This window comes from Pithys albifrons, chromosome 5 (assembly GCF_047495875.1).
Source record: "Pithys albifrons albifrons isolate INPA30051 chromosome 5, PitAlb_v1, whole genome shotgun sequence".
NCBI lineage: Eukaryota > Metazoa > Chordata > Aves > Passeriformes > Thamnophilidae > Pithys > Pithys albifrons.
Genome location: NC_092462.1, coordinates 11,848,868 through 11,870,955, shown reverse-complemented (window position 1 = coordinate 11,870,955; position 22,088 = coordinate 11,848,868). Strand labels below are relative to the sequence as shown.

The window sequence follows — 22,088 nt, the reverse complement described above, 5'->3', positions numbered from 1 at the left end:
CGCTGCCCTGCCCTGCCCTGCCCTGCCCTGCCCGCCCCCTGCGCGGGGGGCCCGGGCACGCCCTGCCCCACTGACCCGCCGGGCGGGGCCGTCGTGCCCTCCCCGCTGCACTGCGGCGGCCCCGGAGAGCAGGTGTGCTCGTCGCACCTCGCGTCCCGACCGACGGCACTCGCTCCTCCCTCCGCCGGGCATTCCCGCTGGAGACACCGACCTTGTGAGCGGCAATTCCCGCTCCAAACGCCCCCCGCTGACATCGGCCCTTCCGATACTCGGACCCACAATGAAAAACTTCTGGACTGCGGCTGTATTTTCACCGCAGAAACGCCTCGGACCAGCCCTTTGGCGGGTGCTGTCTAGCCTGTCACAGCATCATAGTGGTTAATCAGTACTTTGCTCATTTAAAGCCAATGGGCCATTTGTTTGCATATTGCTTATAAGATTTTATCAGAAAGCCAAGCTGTAAAGTAGAATCAATGCGTGTACTTTGCACAGTGTCAGAATCAGTTTTCAGCTTTTCAGTTCACCTTTTGTAAGCAGCTGCAAAATACAACCTGATGATGGTCTAAAGTTCACCGGTAAAGGTATTTACTTCAGCCATCGTATTTTGCTTCGGACCTGTCTTTCATAATGGCAGGCACACCTCTTTTCCTCTTTAGATCTTCAGCAGTCCATAAGCAAAGAAAAAAAATAGTCACTCTTTGGAATACACCCTCTATAATATAGTTTATAAAGGGAAGGGATACCTTATTTACCAAGATTTACAGTCACACTTCTAATAGAACCACCCATGTTTTATAAGAAAAAAAAGTTCCTCCTTCTTATGCATGATTAGCAGGTATTTGGTGGCTCTTGCTTTGACATGTTCTCTCCCTGGTCACAAATCTATTCTCTATTCCACACCTGTGATGAAAAAATACGATTTCCCATTCTGTGATCCAAACATCTAAAGGACAATTTCAGAAATCAGACTAGACTTAGCTAGCTGACAAAAGCAGTAAAGCTGTTTGCTATCTCATCAGTTACTTACTTCCTTAATGTATTATTATAATATATAATTCATTACCTTATCTACCTACAGGATATAGTATTTTATATGATTTATTTTTTAAAAATATTCTATTAATACAGTATCTCTTCATTTTCTCTATTTGCTTACTTAACAACTTCATCTTATTTTATACTACACCCCAAAACAATTTGGAATAGTGCTGTGTAAAGCAATTCCAAACCTTACAACACTGGTGTCCTGACAGTCTGGAGTCCCAATGTCAATGCTGCCTTTATATGCCACTCTTTACACTATAAACAGTATAACTATGTCATTTTTGAAAACTTAATCTTAGACCCCACAAATTGTATATTGCTGCTCTGGCAAGGTTAATGTGACCTTCCTGGGTTTGAATTATGATATGGATGAGTTTACTTCTCTGTTTACTAATTACTTTGAATTATAAATGTTATTATTCATTAATAATGCAGGAGAGTGCTAGTAGTCTGCATCAGTATACAAATGGTGAACTAAAAATCTGAGTATTGCTCCATAAATCACCATGAAGTCTCGAGTTAGACCTCACTATTCCTGACCTGTACTCATTTGTTCTAAACTCCCCTCTACTTTCTGTTTCTGGCTGTATGTTTTAAAGTGTAGCTGAATCTTCTTTCAGCTACACTTTGAATATGCATTTGTGATTGTTCCTATTAACCAATGCAGTCACAACTCAAACCTCTTCTTCTATTGTCTCCCTATCATAATTTCCCTCTTTTCTAGTTAACAAACTAAACCCTCAAGGCACTACTTTTGATGGAGGATCACTGTAGATTTTGAGACATTTACAGTCAAATAGAAGTTTAGAACTAAGAGGAACAAATGAACATGAAATATATCAAAAGTAATGAATAAAATGCCTTTTAATTGACTGGTTGGTGTTTTGTTACAAAGCCAAAATGAACAGGTGAATGATGTAGCAGGAGCAGGAGGGCTGCTGAAGATAAGAATAACAGAAATCTAAAACACACTTAAATTTAGCTTGTTTGCAGAGCCACTAAGAAGAAAGAGCTAAAACCATATTTCCAGAAACTAATAAACATACATGCTGTACAGGGAATGTCAGGGAATGTCTGTGGAGGCTGCCACTGACTGCATGAGATGTAATTTATTAAGGCTGACTCCAGAGCAGACCCAGTTACTCAGCCATGCTGAGCTGTGGTGATCATTTACTTAATGCTGACTTCATAGACTAGCTCATTAACTTACAATGAGGTAGTGCATTAAGTGTTCCTCAGAAAAAAAATCCAAAAACTTAATGACTGGAACTGTCATGAGCTTCCACTGCATGGGGACCTACTTGCAAACAGGCTCCCTTAATTGCTTCATTCATGCTTTCCTAAGCTCTCTCTCTTGGTGCTCTCTGCATCTGTTATTTCACATGCTCAAGAACTATTTACAACTGGAATAAGATGCACTGGGGTCTTGGGGGAGTGTTAAATGTTTCAGAGCAATTTTAGCTCCCATCAGCAGACTGTCTATATTTTTGGCAGACTGATCATCTTTAAAAATACTCTATAGAAGAGCACGTGGCTGAGTAACCTCTGATACTTAACACTAAGCAAGTGATTCAATAGACTAGTTCCACTGAGGTGCTTTACCTGCAAGAGAGTTTCTAGGCTTGTCCTTGTACTTTGTAATTGAATGTCTTTTCTAGCTCAGATGATTGTTTCACATTTCTGATACTGTTTTCACACATCTGTGTGTGAGCAAGAGTAGAGATATGAAACATTAAAATCAATATTTGACAACCAAGCAATGAGTTATTTTGAATGTGGGTTGCTGCTGTCCTTCATCTACAAGGGTACATGAACAAAGAATAAGTACCAGTAACAATACATAGTAGTTGCTGGCATGGAAAGGTTTGTGACTGCATAGAGATACAACTGATAGTGCTGGTTTAAATCTCTTTTTATTTGCCCTGCTATCACATAAGAAATGTGATGTTAAAAGGTAAACTGTAGGTCATGATCTTTACTTCAACCAAAGACTCTGTGAAGGTAATACTGGAAGGCAACTACTGAACACAAAAAGAGGAAGGTAGAATTTATTTTTTTCAAGCTACTGCATTATGATTTTGACTATCTTAATATAATCTATGAACTGACTGAACATGATGATACAGAAGCATCTTGCATGATTCAAGTACTAACATTTGTGTACAATCAAATAGGCTTGCTGTTTTGAAAGTTATAAAAAGCTGTGAAAAAACCTGTTGAAAAAGTATACTTTAGTATTTTAAAAGAAATAAATTTAATCGGTTGCAGATTTTACTTTAAAATAGATTTGAAGTGAAGAAAACATCATATGCGCAAAAGAACCAGTGTAAACTAGCCAAAAAGAACTAGATCAAAACAACCAGTATAAACTAGACTAAAACTTGCATCTTCAAAACTTTCTTAATTTAAAGCGAGAGCCTAAAAGTTCTCAAGCTTACCTCAAGAAATCTAATTGTGTCACAGAGAAGTACAGTGCAATGTATTGTCAACACCACATACTCTACACATCAGTCCTGGAGACTGGAAGAAAAGAGAACTGACTGAGAAAACAAGAATCCTCTACTGTGTGTATGTATTGTTACAGTAAACCAAAACAGGATGTGGAACAAATTCCAAAACCTGTAATTGAAGATATTTGGGTTCTAAATAATCCACACAAAAAAAGGAATTTCTGTTTAAATATAAATGAAACAAATATTCATATTGATATGAAGCTATTTTATCCATTAAAAGATGTAATGGAAAGTGAAACCCTTGACACAGTAGAACAGTTTTATTTTGGCATGCACCAGCAAAAGTCTCCTCAGCTAGAAATTTCCCGGTGTTGTTTGTGCAGACCCACACTGTAAGGATGCACCTGCTGGCCTTTCTACAATTCCAGTAGCTCATGATGATCTATCTCCACACAATCCATGCGTGGCCGTAAGGTCTGGCAGGAAGACCAAGACCACCCTCACATTTCTTCACGTCTTTACAAATCTTCTGCCTTCCCAACATCCAACTGTAACACTCTGCTGCTGCTGACACCAGGGTTCCCCTGACAACAAACTTTCATGTTTGAATACAGCAGCAGCACTCTGCCACATTGTCAGATGAGGAGGTATATCACAATCTTTTTTCCAGGATTATTGGCTTAGAGTTGTTTCACATACAAGCCAGATGGGAGCTGTAGCTTACCCAGGTCCTGCAACACAGATTTCTTTTTTTTTCATTTTTTTTCAAGATATTTTTTGGGTTTTGGGTATCTTGGACCAACTTATATGCAGGTAATATGACAGAACCATCATATCATCCCATCACCAAGTAAGAATACTTTTCAATAAATACTTTTAAGCTTATTTTCACCCAATGCTCCAACACTCTGAATGTCATATTGTTCACCTAACAAGTCACATTGCCTCTTAACATGCAACGTGCATCACCTCCCCTAATTATTTTTAAAGATAGAAAAAAGGATCTGCAGATAATTGAAGTTCATACATCAATAACTCCCCCACTCTGCACCCCTACAAGTGTAAAAATCCAAAGAGAGAATGCCAAACATGTTGGTTCACCCTCTGAAATCCTCTGTGGGACACAGGCCACCAGACCTGCTCTGTGGCTTTTGATTTTGTGTAAAAGGTACTTCAATTTCCACACATCAAAAAATATATCAGAATGTGGTCAGGCAAGTCTGTCAGCTCCCTTTCAACACGCCACATTTTGCATACAATTCTGCTGTGTTCAACCCTTGTTTACTGAAATAATCATTAATACAATGGAAGTAGTGACCAGAACTAAGTGGAACACTTAAGCTGAACCTCCATTCAGCAAAGGCAAGGCAGGACCCTTGGCAACACACCTCCCCTTAAAGTCATCTAGGCCAAGCGTTGCAAAACGTGGAATATGTAAAAATTTTCTTAAGAAAGGTTGTTCTTTGATGTTTGATTTTTGTATACTTTCAAGTCTAATCAACAAGAAGGGGGATTTAACCCATGAAACAGAGAGCAGATAACGAGCAAGCTCTAAGTGGTATCTGGGTGATAAAAAGACAAATTACTTGTTGGTAGAATTGTGTTGAGGAAGTTTAGGGCTGGACATGCTTCAGTGATCTCAGACCTAGGAGGTGGTTGACAAAGCTTGAGAAGAAGGATGTACCACTGGTAGTGGACACAGACAACGCAGATCTATGGGCCCCAAGGACAAAAAAACAATTCTTTCCAGAGAGAGTAATCAGGCATTGGAATGGCCTGCCCAGAGAGGGGGTGGATTCCCCATCCCTGGAGGTTTTTAAACCGAGATTGGACATGGCACTGAGTGCCATGATCTGGTAAACAGACTGAAGTTGGACCAAGGGTTGGGCTTGATGATCTCGGAGGTCTTTTCCAACCCAATCGATTCTATGATTCTAGGACATTTGGCAGAACTCCCAAGATCAGGAAGAAACTAATAAACCCAACTCAGCAGCTCTGCTGAATCAGCTCTGACTGGGTAAAAGGTAATTCTGGCAGGGGGAGATGGAACCACTGACTCATGGACCACTGAACCAGGAAACCCACCGACCCAAGGGAAGAGAAAGACCAAGTATGCGGACTAATTAGCACGAGGAACAACTCATCAACCAGAAGACAGAATACTAATTAGTGGGAGAACTATGCAACTTGTAGTCAATGAACACTCATTCCTTTGTTCGCTAAAATGTATAAACAGTAAAAAGTTTTGAGAGTTGGGGTGCTTGATTTGTGGAATTCCACCGGGCACCCAAGGCTGGCGTAAATTGGAAATAATCAGTGTCGTTCTGGAGTGTGCAACTATTGGCTTGTTCTGGTGGACAACAGGGGCAGCACAGGCAGGGGCAGCGCCGGCACGGCCAGGGAGCGGGCAGCAGGAGGGACAGGGAGCAGGTGGGCAGCACAGGCAGGGCAGGGAGTGGGCATGGCAGCGGGAGCGGCAGGGAGCGGGCAGGGCGAGGGGCAGGGAAGCACAGGCAGGGAGCAGGCAGGGCAGCGGGAGGGTCAGGGAGCAGGCAGGGCAGGCAGGGAGCAGGCAGGCAGCACAGGCAGGGAGCGGGAAGGGTAGCAGGAGGGGCAGGGCAGCGGGAAGGGCAGCACAGGCAGGGAGCGGGCAGGGCAGCGGGAGGAGCAGGGAGGCACAGACAGGGAGTGGACAGGGCAGGAGGAGGGGCAGGGAGCGGGCAGGGCAGCACAGGCAGGGAGTGGACAGGGCAGCACAGGCAGAGCGGGCAGGGCAGCACAGGCAGGGAGCGGGCGGGCAGCGGGAGGGGCAGGGAGCGGGAGCGCCCCGGGACCGGGAAAGGCCACCGGGAAAGGGAAGCACCTCGCAGGCGGCACTTCCGCCCCGTCCCGCCCCGCGATCGCTTCCAGGTCGGGCGGGCGCTTCCGGCAGGAATGCCGGGGCCGGCCGGGCACCGCCGGGTCCCCTCCGCGCCGTGAGGGCCCTGAGCGCCCGCGCCCTGCGGCGGCCCCGGCCGGGAGGGGGCGCCGGGCGGGCCGGGGCAGAGGGGGCCGGGTCGGGGCAGAGAGGGCCGGGCCGGGTACGGCGCGCTCGGGCCCCGCCGAAGATGTGGGGGCGCATCTGGGGGTTCCTGTACAGCAAGTACTTTCGGTTCTGGCTGAAGTGGGTGCTGCGGCTGCTGACCGGGAAGTGCGAGCTGCAGCGCGTCCTGGGCGGCGCCGCCGGCGGGGCGCGGCGCACGCTGAGCGTAGGTAATGAGGGGCCGGGGGGAGCGCCCTGCGGAGCGGCAGCCACGGAGCCCTCTGGGGTGGATGAGACCTTCAGGATCACCGAGTGCCACCATTAACCCAGCACTGTCAAGCCCACCACTAAACCGTGTTCTTAAGTGCCACACCTACACGTCCTTCAAACACCTCCAGGGTGGTGACTGAACCATTTCTCTCTTCCAGTGCCTGACAACCTTCTCAGTGAAGGCATTTTTCTTTATAGCCAACCCAAACCTCCCTGAGGCCATTTCCTCTCGTCTTGTCACTTGTTCCCTGGGAGAAGAGAGCGACCTTGGTCAGATCCTTCCAGGGCCGTGCAGAGCTCCTCCCCTCCCAGCCCTCTGGAAAGTCGTGCCCGTGCCCAGCAATCTGTGCATCCCTGCATTGTGTTTTCTCCCTTCATCCCAGGCATCCTATGGGAATTTTAAATGACATCGCCAGCGCTGGTTTCCCTGTCTGCTCACTGAGGGAATTCCAGTCTCTTCAAAAAGTGAATCAGAAATGATACCTTTTCCCCCAGAGTCTTCCCATCGCTTTTTGTATGTTTTTAACCTTCCTTTAAAAAAAAAATCACACAGATGTAAATGCATATCTTTGGGCTGAGAGAGGAAGAACGATTTACCTTACAGTTCTGCTTGATGCAAAATTTTGGTCTGAAATAGCAATGGCATTTTAGAAAACTAGTTAACATTTTTGTGCTTTCCACAGTAGCTTGTGGAAGTGACCTTTCACTTCCTTATTCTTCGGTAATAAATACAAAAAAGTTTCTGGAAATAGAAAAAGATCAGGAGATATATTTTTGTCTTGACACCCTTTCAGATTTTTCTTTGTTTTGTACATGTACTTGATGTTTTAAAAATCCAAGTCTGTTTTCAACATTGTGCTCAAGGGTTATAAAAAAAATTATGTGATTTAAGACCTTCACTTACCTGATAGCTGTTCATTTTAAGAGGAATTTTTTATTACCTGTATCAAAGGGATGCAAAATTTTGTAATACTTGCATGCTGCAAGACCACCTACTGTCAATTGTTTAAAGCAGTTCAATTTGACTGTGACATGTCCTTTTTTTTTTGTATTGCAGAACATTCACTGGAGTCATCAAAGAATAAGGTAGGAGATACTAGGGATGAAGCCATAGTTTCTTCTCTTTCAGAGACAGATCCCAGAAGAAGAACATGTGCATTTACTCTTTGAGAGTGGAGAACTGTAAATGAATGAAAGGCAGAGAGGAGAGAAACAGCATTTTGGATTCTGTATGCTAGAATTAGTTGGCGTTTCTCAAAAATTGCCCCATGTCCCTTGAAATGTTTGTTTCCATTGAAACCTCAGCTTTGTTAGCTCTGTGGCTCCTAATTCTGAAGCATTATTTCCTTGGCTGTGTTTGTTTCAGTTGGAATAGGAAGAACCTGTTTCAGTTCAGCAGTTGAAAGCAAACAAGATCCTAGAGTAAACAATTCTCCAGCTTTTTATTTATTCTTTATGGAATTCCTGGATAAATATTGTTGTTTACAGTCTGGCAAAGTTACAAATTATGCTTTTATGTAATTATTGCAGATCTTTTATATGCAATTTGAGCCAATTTATTCTAAACAATTGACTCCTTTTACAGTAAATTGTACATACATGGCAGGTATACAGAAGCTGAGAAATAATAACAAAGTAGATGATTTCTGCATTCCTTGTGAAGTTGTTTACTGTGTTAAACTCCTAGGTTTTAAGAAATGCTGTACATGTTGAAGAAGCTGAAGTGGAGAAGTGTGTCAGAGATATAATGAAAGAAAAGAGAATCGAACAGCAGGATACAGGGTATGCTTGGAAACCAAATATGGATTCTGCATGGCAGATAACTCTCACTTTTTATCATGTTCTTGCAGTTACTTAATCTTATGCAATATTTAGGCCATTCAACACAACTATTTAGAATGACATTAGAAAATAAGGTGTGGTTATATCTTTCTCAGTTCTAGAAAATACATTGCAAAATTTTAACTGACATGGATTTAGGATTATTTTGGATTTTGCAAGTCCCTTTGGTTACTTCATGTTTTTTAACTAATATGATCATTGCATAGATGGATTACAAGAGCCCTGTAATTGCATAGATATATTTGATCGTGATGCCTGGTTAATATTTGCATAAGTAATTAGCAAAAGAGAGGGAAAATAGTGAATAGTCAAAATTTTAAAGTTTAATGAAATGATTCTTTGAAAGTCTGACTTTAAGACTTACAAGAAGTTTAGGGGTAGGTGAAGGTACAGTGGTCAGGATGATATATGTAGTTCTGTGTCATAGCAGATTTTAGCTAAGTTATTCTTTTTTCATTTCCATAATTTTAGCTCATAGACTGCAGCACAGGGTTTGACTAGAGATTTTTTAAGTATGTGAGATCCATGTGGCAGTGTATGTAAGGAATATGCTGTAGTTTGTAAGGTGAACATAAAGCACTTCCTAATTCTAGTGTTTACTTTGCATTAACATAAGAAAGGTCTTACCTAGTAGTTCGAGCTGGAATTTATGGCCAATTAAACCTGTTTAATAGCTTCTGTGTGGTGTTTTGTTATTATTTCAGGTTTAAGGAAAATCTGCATCTGTCCTTACTGCAGATATCAGGTTATAAAAAACTGTATTTGAATGTGGAAAACCTACGGAAGGTCCCATATGATTCAGAAAATGAAGAACATGAAGAACAGTTAATTAAGGTGAAATGTTTTTTAAATACAAGAGCTGTTTGTTGTGGGGTTTTCCCCCCTCCATCTCCAACACCTTGAATTAACTTGTTGGTAGTATTCTTAGCAGCTATTTAAAGCTCTTTTCTCCTTATAAACTACTAAGCTATTATAGAAGTGACATATTAAAATACAACTTCAAAGCAAAACAAATTAATAAACTAGAGTTCCTTGCACTGGATTTATTTTCTGTGAAATCAGACAACAGCAACATATAAGTAGCAAAACAGGTTTGTAGTGGGTCACTGAAGGATTGCCACTAAAAAGATATTTAGCCTTATGCACATGTGTAACTTTGTAAACCATTAATTACAAATTAAAAAAAAAAGACACTGATGTTTTCTTGTTACTGCATCCCAGTCAACATCAAAGGTGATAGTTTAATGCTGGAAGATAAAAACTACCAGTATTGTATTTCAGGTAACAATAAATAATATCAACCAAATAATATAATACTGCTGGAGCTTTTTTAAATAGCTTCTACTGTGCAAATATATTAATGTGTCATTTTTGTAGCATTTCATAATTATCTCAACTTGCTCTGCAAGTCCCACCATTGACATGTTAAGCAAGTACTCACTGAGAATTTGTATTTCAGTTTATAGCTGTCCTATCACAAAGTGATGCACAAATTAATTTCTGAGGTGTAACAAGTCTTGTTCCTTTACTATTGTTACGGTGTCCTTGTGAAGGGAAATTATCACATTTAATGTTAAATACAATAATTTTCATAGTTTCTGAAGTAAGCCATTGTGGCACTAACAGAGAAGAACATCATGCAGATTGTATCCTGTTCCTTGCTGAAGGGTTTCTCACATGCAGCAGCAAGTGTTCTGAATTCTGTGACTTGGAATGCTCTGGCAGCTGTGTGTAACATGGAGCATATTTGTGCAGCTCTGGAATTTGCTGATGCCTCATGAGAATCTGAAGGCCAGAATCAGCAAGCAGTGGTGTGACATCGGCTTCCAAGGCGATGATCCCAAAACAGACTTCAGGGGAATGGGTCTGCTGGGATTAGTGAATCTGGTGTAAGTGAAAAGAAGTATTTCATTTCTTTGGTAACTGATTTTCAGTATCTATGTATTTTCTCTCATTAGTGCTATTTCTAATAAAAACTGAACAGAGGCAAATAGAAACCAGTATGTTCTAAACAAGCCAACATTTCTACCGACTGCACATCTCTAAACATGTGGTTGGGGTAAAGACAACAAGTGAGGGAAAGGACCCAAATTTGCCCAAGACACCTTATTTTTTTGCTGTCATGTGATGGAAGGTTGTAACTAACTTGTCAGAAGCTTTAAAAATTCCCAAATTAATTATTGTTTGTCAAGAAAAATATATAAGTTTACATACCTTTGCTAGTTAATTAGTGGGCTAGGAAGAACTTCATATTTGATGTTCAGATCATGATGATTTTTAGTTTTTTAGTTTTAGTTCATGCCAAACATTTAATTTGCTGCCTTTCCCTTGGTTTTCATTGTGTGCCATTTTTCAGTACAGAGTAGTATTCAGCTTTACTTTAGAGCTACATATTTTAATGTTGAACACAATATTTTTAATATGAACTGAAAGCAACAGAAGATCCTGTGTTGCACTGACAGGTATTTTAGCAAGCATTACACCAGCGAAGCTCGGCAGATCCTTTCTCGTTCAAATCACCCAAAGCTGGGGTAAGTCACTATATGATTTTTTTTGGCTTGTTCTGTGTAAGAGCTCACATGAAGACTGCCAAGTACGTGTCCAGAAAATTAAGAGGAAAATATTTCTGGGTTTTTTTCCATTAAAGAATGAAAAAAGAGCCAAAAGAGAAAGGTGTGAGAAACTGAACATAAAAACCAACTTTGGGCTGAAACCTATGTGCAGCTTTTTTTTTTCCAGAATGGATTTGTTGGGACAGAAATATTGCAAGATACTGTCTTTGGTCAATACAGTGAATGCCTTTAACATCATAGTTCTCTTTATTTTTAATAGGCTTAGATTAGACTTAGAAATTAATACTTCTTTGCCTTTTTACTGAACCTATGTTGGGATGGTATAGATTATCTCTAAAGGTCATTTTTTTTGCTAAGTTTCTCTACGGTAGTAAATGTATGCAAACAGATGTTTTGTTCTTGTTTAACTTTGTTTTTGAAAACTTTGCATATTTAAATTTAGTGAATTTTACAGTGAAATATACTCTAAGACCAGTCAGATAAAATAATCTGATCCATCTAGTCCCCAGTTAACTCAGTGACATACCAAGAACAAGAGTCTTTCATGACCTCAATTGTAAATAATATTACCCTATGCAAGTAGGTCCTGAATAAGATATCTGAGACTTTTTGCTCAATAAATAATGATATGACTGACACAAATAAGCTCATTTTTATTTTTCTTTCCTCCACAAACACTTTACTGTTCTTTAAGAATTTCTCTTGTGCTTTTTATACCAAGCAACAGAAACCCAGATTTTTTCAGCTTGAAGAGCAGGTTGCAGCAGCCATCCTGTTTATACCATAAGAGGGTTTTAACATCCAATTTTTAATATTCCAGCAGATCTGAGGATTTCTAATGAGCAAGTTGAGGTAAATGCTGATGGCCTTGTCATGACAATGTTGCCCAGTGGAAGCATTTGCCTAGTATTGTATAGAGGCCTGTTGTTTTTAAATAGCTTTTACATAGTTGGATGCACCAGGGAATGGTTTGTAGGCTGGAGTCAGCTTGTCAAGGATCACAAGGCAAATTGAGTCTTCCAGCGATCCTAAAGCAGATTCTTTCAGGGGAGCTTTTAAGACTTTCAATCCATAAGGTAAAATGAGCCCTGCGGTTTGTGTTGCAGATACTCTTATGCAATAGTTGGGATCAATCTGACAGAAATGGCATACAGCTTGCTCAAGAATGGTGCTTTGAAGTCTCTGCTGTACAACACAGTCTCTGGATTGCCGCAGATGGAGCACTTCCATCAGTTTTACTGTAAGTAGCTTCTTTAGTACAGGCTACCAAGGGGGGCTACAACATGGAGTTCAGGGGTTTGGGGTGTGCTCCACTCTTTTCTCATTTGCCAGAGCAGGCTGTTTGTCCTCTTGGTCAGGTATTGAAAATGCCCCTGATGCTTAAACATTGTACTACAGAAATGTACACTTAAATTTATGTGGCTTTCTATATATTAGAGACTGCAGTCTGAAAACTCAATATTTGCACATTTATTTTTTTAATTCATTATTACAGCATCCAAAAGTTTGCTGTAGCTCAGGATGAGACAGTCCTTGTTTTAAGGGATTGAAGAATGTCTAAGGCATCATTCTAGGACTAGCTAGATCAAGGCAGGAAATTGTGGAGGTAATTCTTGTAGATCTGTATTTTATTTTCTTCACAGGTTATCTAGTTTACGAGTTTGACAAGTTCTGGTTTGAAGAAGAACCAGAAAGCATTATGCACTTCAACCAGTACAGAGAGAAATTCCATGAAAAAATTAAGGGACTTCTGCTGGATTGCAGTGTGGTACTGACCTTACAAGATATAAAGAAACCTTGACTCCTCTCCAGAATAAGAGATTCTGCATCAAAAATTGCATGATGCATTTGGACTGAAGTCTTGAGTTTCACCAAAAACTGTTTAACAATAGAACTTTTTTTTTACATAAAAGAAAAAAATTAGCAAAATTCAGTTAAGAAAGCTTGTACAATCAACCTCTGTTTACAGGTATTTATATGCTATTCTCCAAAGGGCAGCTTTTTATGAAGAAAGTTAAACCAGCCAACAAACCAACACTAAAAACAACCCACAAATCTCAAGAGCCTCTGGATCACTTGCTTTCACATTTTCTTTTATACTTCTCTGTGCAGGAACATGAAGCAGGTATTTATGCTGCATCATGTTTTCTGTGAATAGATTTGAATTGTCTTTTAAAAGACTTTAAGATCAACTTTTCAATTTTGAACTTAAATTCCAACTTCTTAACTTAGTAATTGAAGTTATGCTCAATTTTTAGTCGAAATTACTCTAGTTGGACACTTCTTGTGTTCCTCTTCCATTACATGCAATGCATCATTCACTCACCAGTGTTAAATTTCTTTGCAATTAAGAGGTCCACAAAGAGGATGTATAACCATTTAGAATTTTGGAGCAGAGGCTTAGTCCATCACCATATTGATGTACTTACTAGAAGTTTCTTCTGGCTAAGGAAGTTTTTCATCTATGGATTTGTACCAGCCACTTCCTATGCTTGGAAGAAGTTTAGTTTGCAAAACAAAGCAAAAGAACCACAAGTCATCAGCATGAGGGTAAGATTCTCAGGCTAAAGCTACTACTTCTAAACGTACTCCTGCTGTAAAATTTTCAATCCTTAATAATCTGACTTCAGATGCTCAGGATGGTTGACTTTGAATCTGTTGTCAGCCCTTTCTTCTAGCAGCTAATGGGGTGTGGTTAGTGGGAAGTACAAGAGATCTAGTTTAGCCCTTTTATAAAGTTTAAAGAAAAGTGTTTATTGCAGCTGCAATCCTTATTTTTTGAAATTAAATTCACATCTGAGTAAAAGTCTCTAACAAAGATGTGTTTTCCATGGAAGGGATGCAACTTTGATGTGTTCCTTAAATCTTGCCATCCTCAGACAATCTAGTCAATAGGACTTCATGTCTATATTGTGACTAATTATTGCTTAGAGCAACATTATATGGATTTGGCATGACCATCACTTAATTTTCTAAGAACTACTATTAAATAAGTGCCTTCTGCTTTTTTCAATCTGTTTTTTATTTTGATTCTGTAACTAGATCACAGCCTTAGAAACTTCAATTATTTGAGAAAGATTCTTTCAGCATGTACCTAAGGAGCTCACAGTGGCACAAAATTTGTATGCTAATACAAGCTTTCATGACTTTTTTTTAATCATCTCAGGTAAATTAGTTCTAGTCAATGACTGGTCATGAAGAGATTCCTGAAGAATGCAGGCAAAATAGACAAATCCCTTTTTAATGAGTATTGTTACACTACATAAGTATGAACGTTTTTATAATATGTAATATTTCATCTCTTGGAGATCATCAAAACCCAACTGGACATGGGCCTAAGCAGCCTGCTTGGAGGGACCCTGCTTTGGGCAGGACTTGGTGATCTCCAGAGGTCCCTTCCCACCTCAGCAGTTCTGTGAGTCTGTTGTGTAACTAGTGACTTGATGTGCTGCATCCACTCATATGCTCTTGATCCCTTAAATGTTGGTCATCTCTTGCTTGTGGGAAAGCTCCTGTTCAGGGTAGACAGTACATGTGTAGGAGGTAACACAGTTCTGTTTTCTTTTTATGGTACTGTAGGTATAGATGAGAATCAAACAAGTTTAACGTGTGCAGGGTGTAGAAGGGCTCATCTCACCTCTGTTGGGTTGGATGCTGTTCCACTGGAAAGAAATAAAATATAAAAAGCACTGTGAAGATGCTCCCATGGAGACTATTAATGGTTATGCCCTGGATTGTAAACTGAACAGTTAAACTGATTGGATTAGATACAAAACTGGCCATGGGAAGCCCAGTTCTTTTGCTACTTCCAGGTACTTGGATCCTGTCATTCTCACCACTGAAAAACTGAGATCCTGTGAGATCCGTTCTGAGATTCAGGTCCTGCAGTGAAACTGTTTCTCTGACCCTTGCAGACACTGGACCTGCATAAAATCTGAGGAAGCAAGTGGAAAACAGAGTTCTTCCCTGTGTACTTTTCTAGTCCCAGTTCCTGTTGAGTTTTTCTTCATTAATAACTTTTGCTACTCCTTTGCGAGGAACACAAGACTGACTTTGAATTTCAGAAGTGACCCCAATATATTTGGCAGCAGCAGTAAGAAAGGAGATCCTATTCTTTATTTTCATCTACCAGCTAGTAACGAAATTGCTTGCGCCATCTTTCTAAACACTCCCCTGAGCTATGTGTGCAAGCTCTATTTTTTTTTGGCAATAGTTGCAAAAATAATGTACACCTTTGTCTTTCCAGCACTGAAACTTTAACTGTGCTCCTTGTTCCCTGGGAGACTGATGTTTAACTATTGCTGAGGCTTCTAAAGCCCAGCCATCAATTTCTTATCACATAACTGAGATGTTTCAGTGTAGAATGTAGATGAAACTTTGTATGAGATGCATCTTTGTTAGCTTTTTTCTTTTTAAATCAGTGGGTGATCTGGGACTAAACTGTGGCAGCTTACAAGGGGAAGAAGCAAACCCAACCATCATGTGAGTGAGACATATGGGAATACATTAGTTTGCATGTAGTCATTAATGTGAATGTTTATGTTGGGCTCCAGTACCCCTTCCCAGTAAAGAGTTAGAGTTTGCATGTAGTTTTGTATGATCAACAAGCCCAGAAGTTCTGTCTAGGAGTCACTTACTGTATGTAGACTAGTACTGGGTGTCCCTGTTTGCACCAGTGGTAGGCTAATTGTATTATGGTGGTAGATAGAAAATATATGGAAAAAGGTAAAATTGTGTTTAGGGAAGGGAAGAACGATTCTTTACTAGTCAGTGCTAATTTATGCTAACTCTGTAGTAGGGTGACAATCCTGAGGTTGTGGAAGATTGGAAATGGAGGTCGGCCACCTCTCTGCAAGGTTGATATAATCAATTTGTTCAACATGAGAATTTTTTGCTCACAGGTTATTCTAAGAGTCTTAAAAACTTGGTAAATTCTCTTATTTATTAACTGTCATGCTTTAAAGTACATACTATCTTTTTACAATTTGCAAGTGCTGTTAGTTTTCTAACTTGCTGCCTCTTTAAAGCATTCACTCTGTGACAGCTTGTATGCAACAGCAATGTAAGAAAAACATTCAGACACTGAAAAACAAGGTGGTTCTCTGTATTTTTTGTTGTTGTTCTTGTAGCAACTGTTTAACAAACTACCTCCACTTTGTTGTTTCGTGTATACTTGAAACATGGTGCCACTCTATGAACAAATTAATCTGAAGATAAGTAGAAATTTACCACAAGCAAAAGTAAAATCTGGTCTTTCACTAAGTAAACACTTTGCTTCATAAGTAACCAACTTGATTGCAAAGTGATCTGAAGGCCGTGCTACTTAGGAAGAAAGAAAATGTTTTTAAACTGGTTGTGCTTCTGTCATCTGATACAGCCCAGGAAAGGATAGGGCATTTTGTCCTAAGGGACAATGGCAAAAGGGGGCAATTTAAACACCTCAGATAAATAGTTTTGGATTTTCACTCTTTGAAAAACAAAACAAAAAAGAAACAAATGCAAACAGCAATTACACAGACCCACACAAAGCCCCAAACAGTGGTTTTCCAGATTTTCCATCCCAGTTTAAATAAAATTCATGAAAAAATGACTTAGCCTTGTTTTAGGAATTACCATGATTGAAAAAAATGTATTTAGTTAGGTGGAAGTTGAGCAGTCAGTATTCTTGAACATACTGCTAGTGAATGCATGGTAAAGATGTAACCTGTGATTTCTTTCTGTCATACTTGTTTGTGTTGCTGTAGTACAATGGTGACCAATCTTTGAACTGATGTTTCTTGTGCCAGTCTAGATACTGTCTTTCTCTAGGGAATTAAAAACAAACCAGCCCAGACAGCTTGTGGGCAGTTTCTTCTTATCACACTGTGCTTAGATAGCTGCGTACTAATAGGAATTCCTGTTTACCACAATGTAAAAGCAATAACGTAAACTGTGATGTCTGTGTAATAGAGACATTTACAATGGTAGCAAATAAAGAACGGGTTATTACAAAATATCGTCGACATTACTGTGTTTGGTCTGCTAGAAAATGTAACAGTTTTCACTTAGCTGTGCTGTCTGTTTAGGCACCTGCACTGTGGTATGAGAAAGCTTTTTCGTAGCCTTTTTTTTTCCCTTTCTTCCTCCCCTCACTTTCCACTCCCCTCCAGCTCCAAGACTTTAGAGGTCTCTGGTTCTTGTACTAGGCTTGCATTTGTGTCTAGGAAAATTGTTAGGAAATAATACTACAGCACCAGTGGTGGGCAGCAGAAAATCTGTGTGCACGGGAGCTGAACCAGAAAGTGCAACAACAGCTGGCTCACACACAACTCCTAGGTTTGAGATCTGCATCCCAAGGTGTGTACCTTAAATCAAACACAAGGAGAAAGGAGTAAGATTTAAATCTGACTGTGAGATCCACAAAAAAGGTGTTTGTTTTTACCTCTCAGGATTAGTCTGATACCACAGACAAACATGCTTGCACCAAGTCCACTTGGTATCTTACGTCTAACAGGAAATTGTGCAGTGGGAAAGTCCAAGTCTGATACATCAGGAATTTGCAAGTATCATGGCCTGGAACACTCCCTCACTCCCCGTTACCCCCTGAATGAAGCCTCAGGTACAGTGCCTTGCTGCACAGACCAACAGCATTCCTGTGAGGCCAGAGGAGACAATTCCTGCTTGGCTTTGCAGAGGGGCTTCCCAGCCCTCACCTCCCTTTGTTCTACACTCGATCAGAAAGGCAGCAGCATCCCTTTGGCACATTCTTTTGGTCCATGCCACAGAAAGCAGAGCTCACTTCCTTGCATAGCAGGGTGGAAGAGGCCAGAGGGGCTTTGCTGAGTTCCTTTAGCTGGAGTGCTACATTGCTTTCCAGCAGAGTTTTGATTTCAGAATATAAGAGAGTATTACACAGATCGGCCGCTACAAGTGGTAGAGGTTTATTGCTGCTTTTTTTGCAGTTGCTTTTTAAATCCTCACTTGTAAAGCTCTGGGTTAGGCTTCTATGAAAAAAAAACCAGAACCACACACAAGAAACAAACAGAAAACCAACCCCAACCATCCCCAAAACATCCCACAAGAACGATTTTGTTGGATGTTAACTCTCAAAGGCAACTTGAAATCTGTTTTTGTTGAGGAGAGCAAAACTCCAAGAACAAAATTTGAGTGCTGGAAAACAACTCTGGAGAACACTTTTGGAGCAAGAAGGAGAAACCCTCAAATGTTGATTTTTTGGGTTTTTTTAAACCTCTATATGTGCTGGCATGCCTTCATTTCCATACAAGCTAAGTTAAATAATTTTCTTACTTTTTTCAGTTCATTTTTGTCTCTGAATGTTTGTTTCTATTCCTGAATTTTGGAGACCAAACACTTCTAATAATGTACCAAAGTGCCATTACATGAGAACTAAAAGATGTCACCTTTTATTTCTACAGAAGCATAGAACAAGTCCTGCATTACAGAAACATCCCAGTCCTACAAACCCCAAATGTCAGGTTGGTCAGTTATGCAAATGCATTATTTTAGAAATTTATTATTATTCAGGAAATTCAAACCTAGAGATTCCGTACTGCAGAAACGAGAAGAACCAGAATTAAACTATCTTCTGAAGTGATGTGCCCAGAGATGTTATCTGCCATCATTTATCAGGAACATCTTGCACTGCAGTTAAGACTCACTTCCTGTATTTCATCCCTTGTATTCCCAGGTCTCAACCACTCTTGCACGGCCATGCTGCCAGTACCAGCACACCACAATTTTCTATTATTAGCTATTTTCCAGTGTAACGGTCACTGCCAGTCTTGTTCTTACTGTTTGCTCTGAGGTTAATTTCTGGCTTTGCTATTGAATAAATCAGCATTTTAAATTGTGCTGGTTTTGGCTGGGGTAGTTAATTTTCTTCACAGTGACTGGTGTGGGACTGGGTTCTGGAAGTGTACTGGACACAGGATTGATAATATAGAGATGGTTTTGTTATTGCTGAGCAGGGCTCACACAGAGCCAGGGGCTTTTCTGCTTTTCGCACTGCCACGCTGGTGAGGAAGTTGGGGTGCATGGGAGGCCGGGAGGAGACACAGCCAGGATAGGTGACCCCAAGTGACCAAAGGGATCTTCCAGACCATAAACATGCTCAGTATGTAAAGTGGAGGGAAGGAGGAGGAAGGTGGAGACATTTGGAATTAAGGTGTTTGTCTTCCCAACCTTTGCACATGATGGGACCCAGTCTTCCTGGAGGTGGCTGAGCATGTGCCTGCCCATGGGAAGCAGTGAATTCCTTGTTTTGCTTTGCTTGTGTGTGTGGCTTTTTGCTTTCCCTATTAACCTGTCTTTATGTCCACCTATGACCTTTCTGGCTTTTACCCTTCTGATTCTCTCCCTGATGCCACTGGTGGGGACTGAATGAGTGGCTGTGCCAGGGTTAAACCACAACCTTACAAGTCTCAGTTGTCACTTGAACTAAGCAACACTTGACTCAAGACTGTCTCCTAGTGGAAAGAAACAGAAATAGCATAGAAGGAACGTTTTTTTCCAACCAGAGGATAAAGCTCAGTAACAGACACAACTGCTTCACTTTCATTCTCACCAAATTACGTCTGCTTGTACCTAAACTGTTAAGGTTTAGTCACACACTGGCCTTCTTCCATAGCAGCAGGTGTCGACATCAGGATTTGAAGGAAGACCCCAGACACTGGAACTCTAGCTAAGCAAAAGGCCGGGTCTGAGCTAATCTACCAACTCGCACACAATTCCTCAGTATTTTCCAATTTTTTTCCAAATGTTTTACTCTAAGCCCAATTAGTCCATGTTTCTTACAAAAATGGATACAACTGCATCAACTGTCTTTTACTGTTAATTTCTGATAAAACGTATCTTCTAGCTATAGCATACCTTGTTATTACTGAATTTTCATGAACTGGAACAGAGGTGGCATCATGGTTGTCACTCGCAGGAGTGCCAGAAGTTTGCAGAGTAACAGTGCTGGAACTCACGGAGGCACGTACAACCGAGACCGGCAGGGACTTTGCGAGCTGTTCTCCCTACCTCCAATACGCTGGGACAGCAACAGGTGCCTCCTCTGACCTACTGCTTTTCCATTTAGGCAGGCTGGAGGTTTACAGTGTTCATGCACAAGCTTCATGTTGTTGCTCTGAGCATTCTGATGAAATTAGAACTCTTCCTGACAGTTTCTTGTTGGTTACTGTGTTGCACCTACTGTTGACACCCAATTGCCAGTGTTTCAATACGATGCTCCAAGATTAAAGATTAGTATCAAAGGCCCTCTGACAGGAGGAATCCAGAGGCTTGCAGGGTGCCCAGCCGAGGAACCAGACCTGGCTACAAAACCTTCCAAGCAAAAGCACTGCCTCTGCTTGTCCAACTGCTTTAAGGCTATTCCCTTTCTCTCCTACAGTCTCTTACATGTCATACCATATATACCACATCATCTGCCGCCTAAATTTATGACACAACACCCGACATCTATCCTAAAGGAAGCTCCATAATCACTGTGTAAGAACTCATAAGGTGCTTTTCTCTTTACAACAGATTTGATGTTAATTTTTTGGTAAGTCTAATACATCACATATGGAGCTTCCTGTCTGTAACACAACTCCTTGTAACAACAAACCTCTACAAGTCTCAAACACAGCCCTAGGCTCTAACACCCAGAATTCAGGAGCTTTAAGATGCTACAATGAAGGAAATAAGTGCCACAGAACTTCCATGTGTTATCAGCATCTAAGGTGAAAGATAGACAGGAAGAAAATTTGGTAGGGGTTTTTTTTCCCTTTTGTTTTTTGAATTTTTTCTAAAATAAGAGAAACCTCTATAAAATAACTTACTAAAAAAGCTCTACAAAATACCAGCCCCAACTGAACTCTACTGTTCACACATTAGAGGCTATTTCCAAGCATAGGAAGCACAAGGCATAGGTACTTCTAAAACCATACTCTCTGTGTAGGACACCTGCACATACAGATTACTCTTTAAAAATACTCACATTTTCTCACAGGTTCCACGTCCCTGTGTGCTGGTCAGTTGAACTCTTGTACCTTTCTGTTCACCAGCTCTCAGCCAGCTACTAAAGAACAGGTCACAGCAGATCTTGTCATCAAATAGGCAACTGCCAAGTGGCTCTTTGCTGTGGTCCTATCAGGTGAGCAACCTCATCCAAAAAAACCTGGAGCAAATCAGCTCACCTGGCTGCTACCTATAGCAAAGCCAGTCTTAAAGATGACCTGGCTCACACTTAGGAGCTTTGCTGACATGATCACAAAGGTAAGGAAGGCTACTAGAGCGAAACAGAAAGAAACTGCCTTATAAAATGGCTCTTGTTACACCAGAGATCCACTCGTGGATGCATCTTCTTGTTACAGGAGTTGTAACAGCAAAATAATTATGGTACGTTGCATCCCCTGCCCTGCAGGTGGGGTGTGGAACAAACTGACAAGCTCTTCTGAGATAAGAAAGGTTTTTGAGCTGCAGCCTGTGCATCTCTAGGGCTGTGTGGAAGCTTGCTGATAGGCTTAAATTCACTTTACCATAACACACCTAAAAGAGAAATACTTCAGGGATCTGCAAACTTAAAAAGGTCAGTAGTTCACTTGAGGATGTTAACTCTTAGTGGTGAAGACTTCCACTGTAGCTTATTCAGCTGCCAGGCATAACAACAAAGCACCCCACTTGGCATCTTAAGTTAAAAGAAAGTCAGTCTTCAGAATGGTACTTATGGCTTCAAATTAATATCATTATCTGATACACATGTAAGCTAATCCACAGTCTCCTACACCGAAAGACTATAGTGCTTTTTTATATAATGTTACATGTATACATACTTGAATTTATCTGTAATAAAGAACAACCATCTTTTTCCCTCTAGCATGACTTTAATAGTTAAAAATCAAA

At 40.7% G+C, this 22,088-nt stretch overlaps 1 protein-coding gene across 1 annotated transcript; it reads left to right on the top strand.

Annotated features, from left to right (window-relative positions):
- Positions 1–6,391: 6,391 nt before the first annotated feature.
- On the top strand, positions 6,392–17,197 carry ELMOD2 (ELMO domain containing 2). Its single transcript, XM_071555706.1, has 8 exons — positions 6,392–6,749; positions 7,847–7,875; positions 8,477–8,571; positions 9,336–9,465; positions 10,387–10,520; positions 11,094–11,162; positions 12,311–12,444; positions 12,848–17,197. Exons 1-8 carry the CDS (start codon positions 6,605–6,607, stop codon positions 13,003–13,005), a joined length of 894 nt encoding a protein of 297 aa, XP_071411807.1. The 5' UTR covers positions 6,392–6,604; the 3' UTR covers positions 13,006–17,197.
- The last annotated feature ends 4,891 nt before the right edge of the window (positions 17,198–22,088 follow it).

What these genes read in the sequence shown, in the direction of transcription:
- ELMOD2 (XM_071555706.1), top strand. Translation starts at nt 6,605, where the DNA reads ATGTGGGGGCGCATCTGGGGGTTCCTGTACAGCAAGTACTTTCGGTTC. An exon ending in ATCGAACAGCAGGATACAGG is followed by an intron (nt 8,572 to 9,335) that starts GTATGCTTGGAA and finishes TTATTATTTCAG; the next exon opens with GTTTAAGGAAAATCTGCATC. An exon ending in TCAAATCACCCAAAGCTGGG is followed by an intron (nt 11,163 to 12,310) that starts GTAAGTCACTAT and finishes TTTGTGTTGCAG; the next exon opens with ATACTCTTATGCAATAGTTG.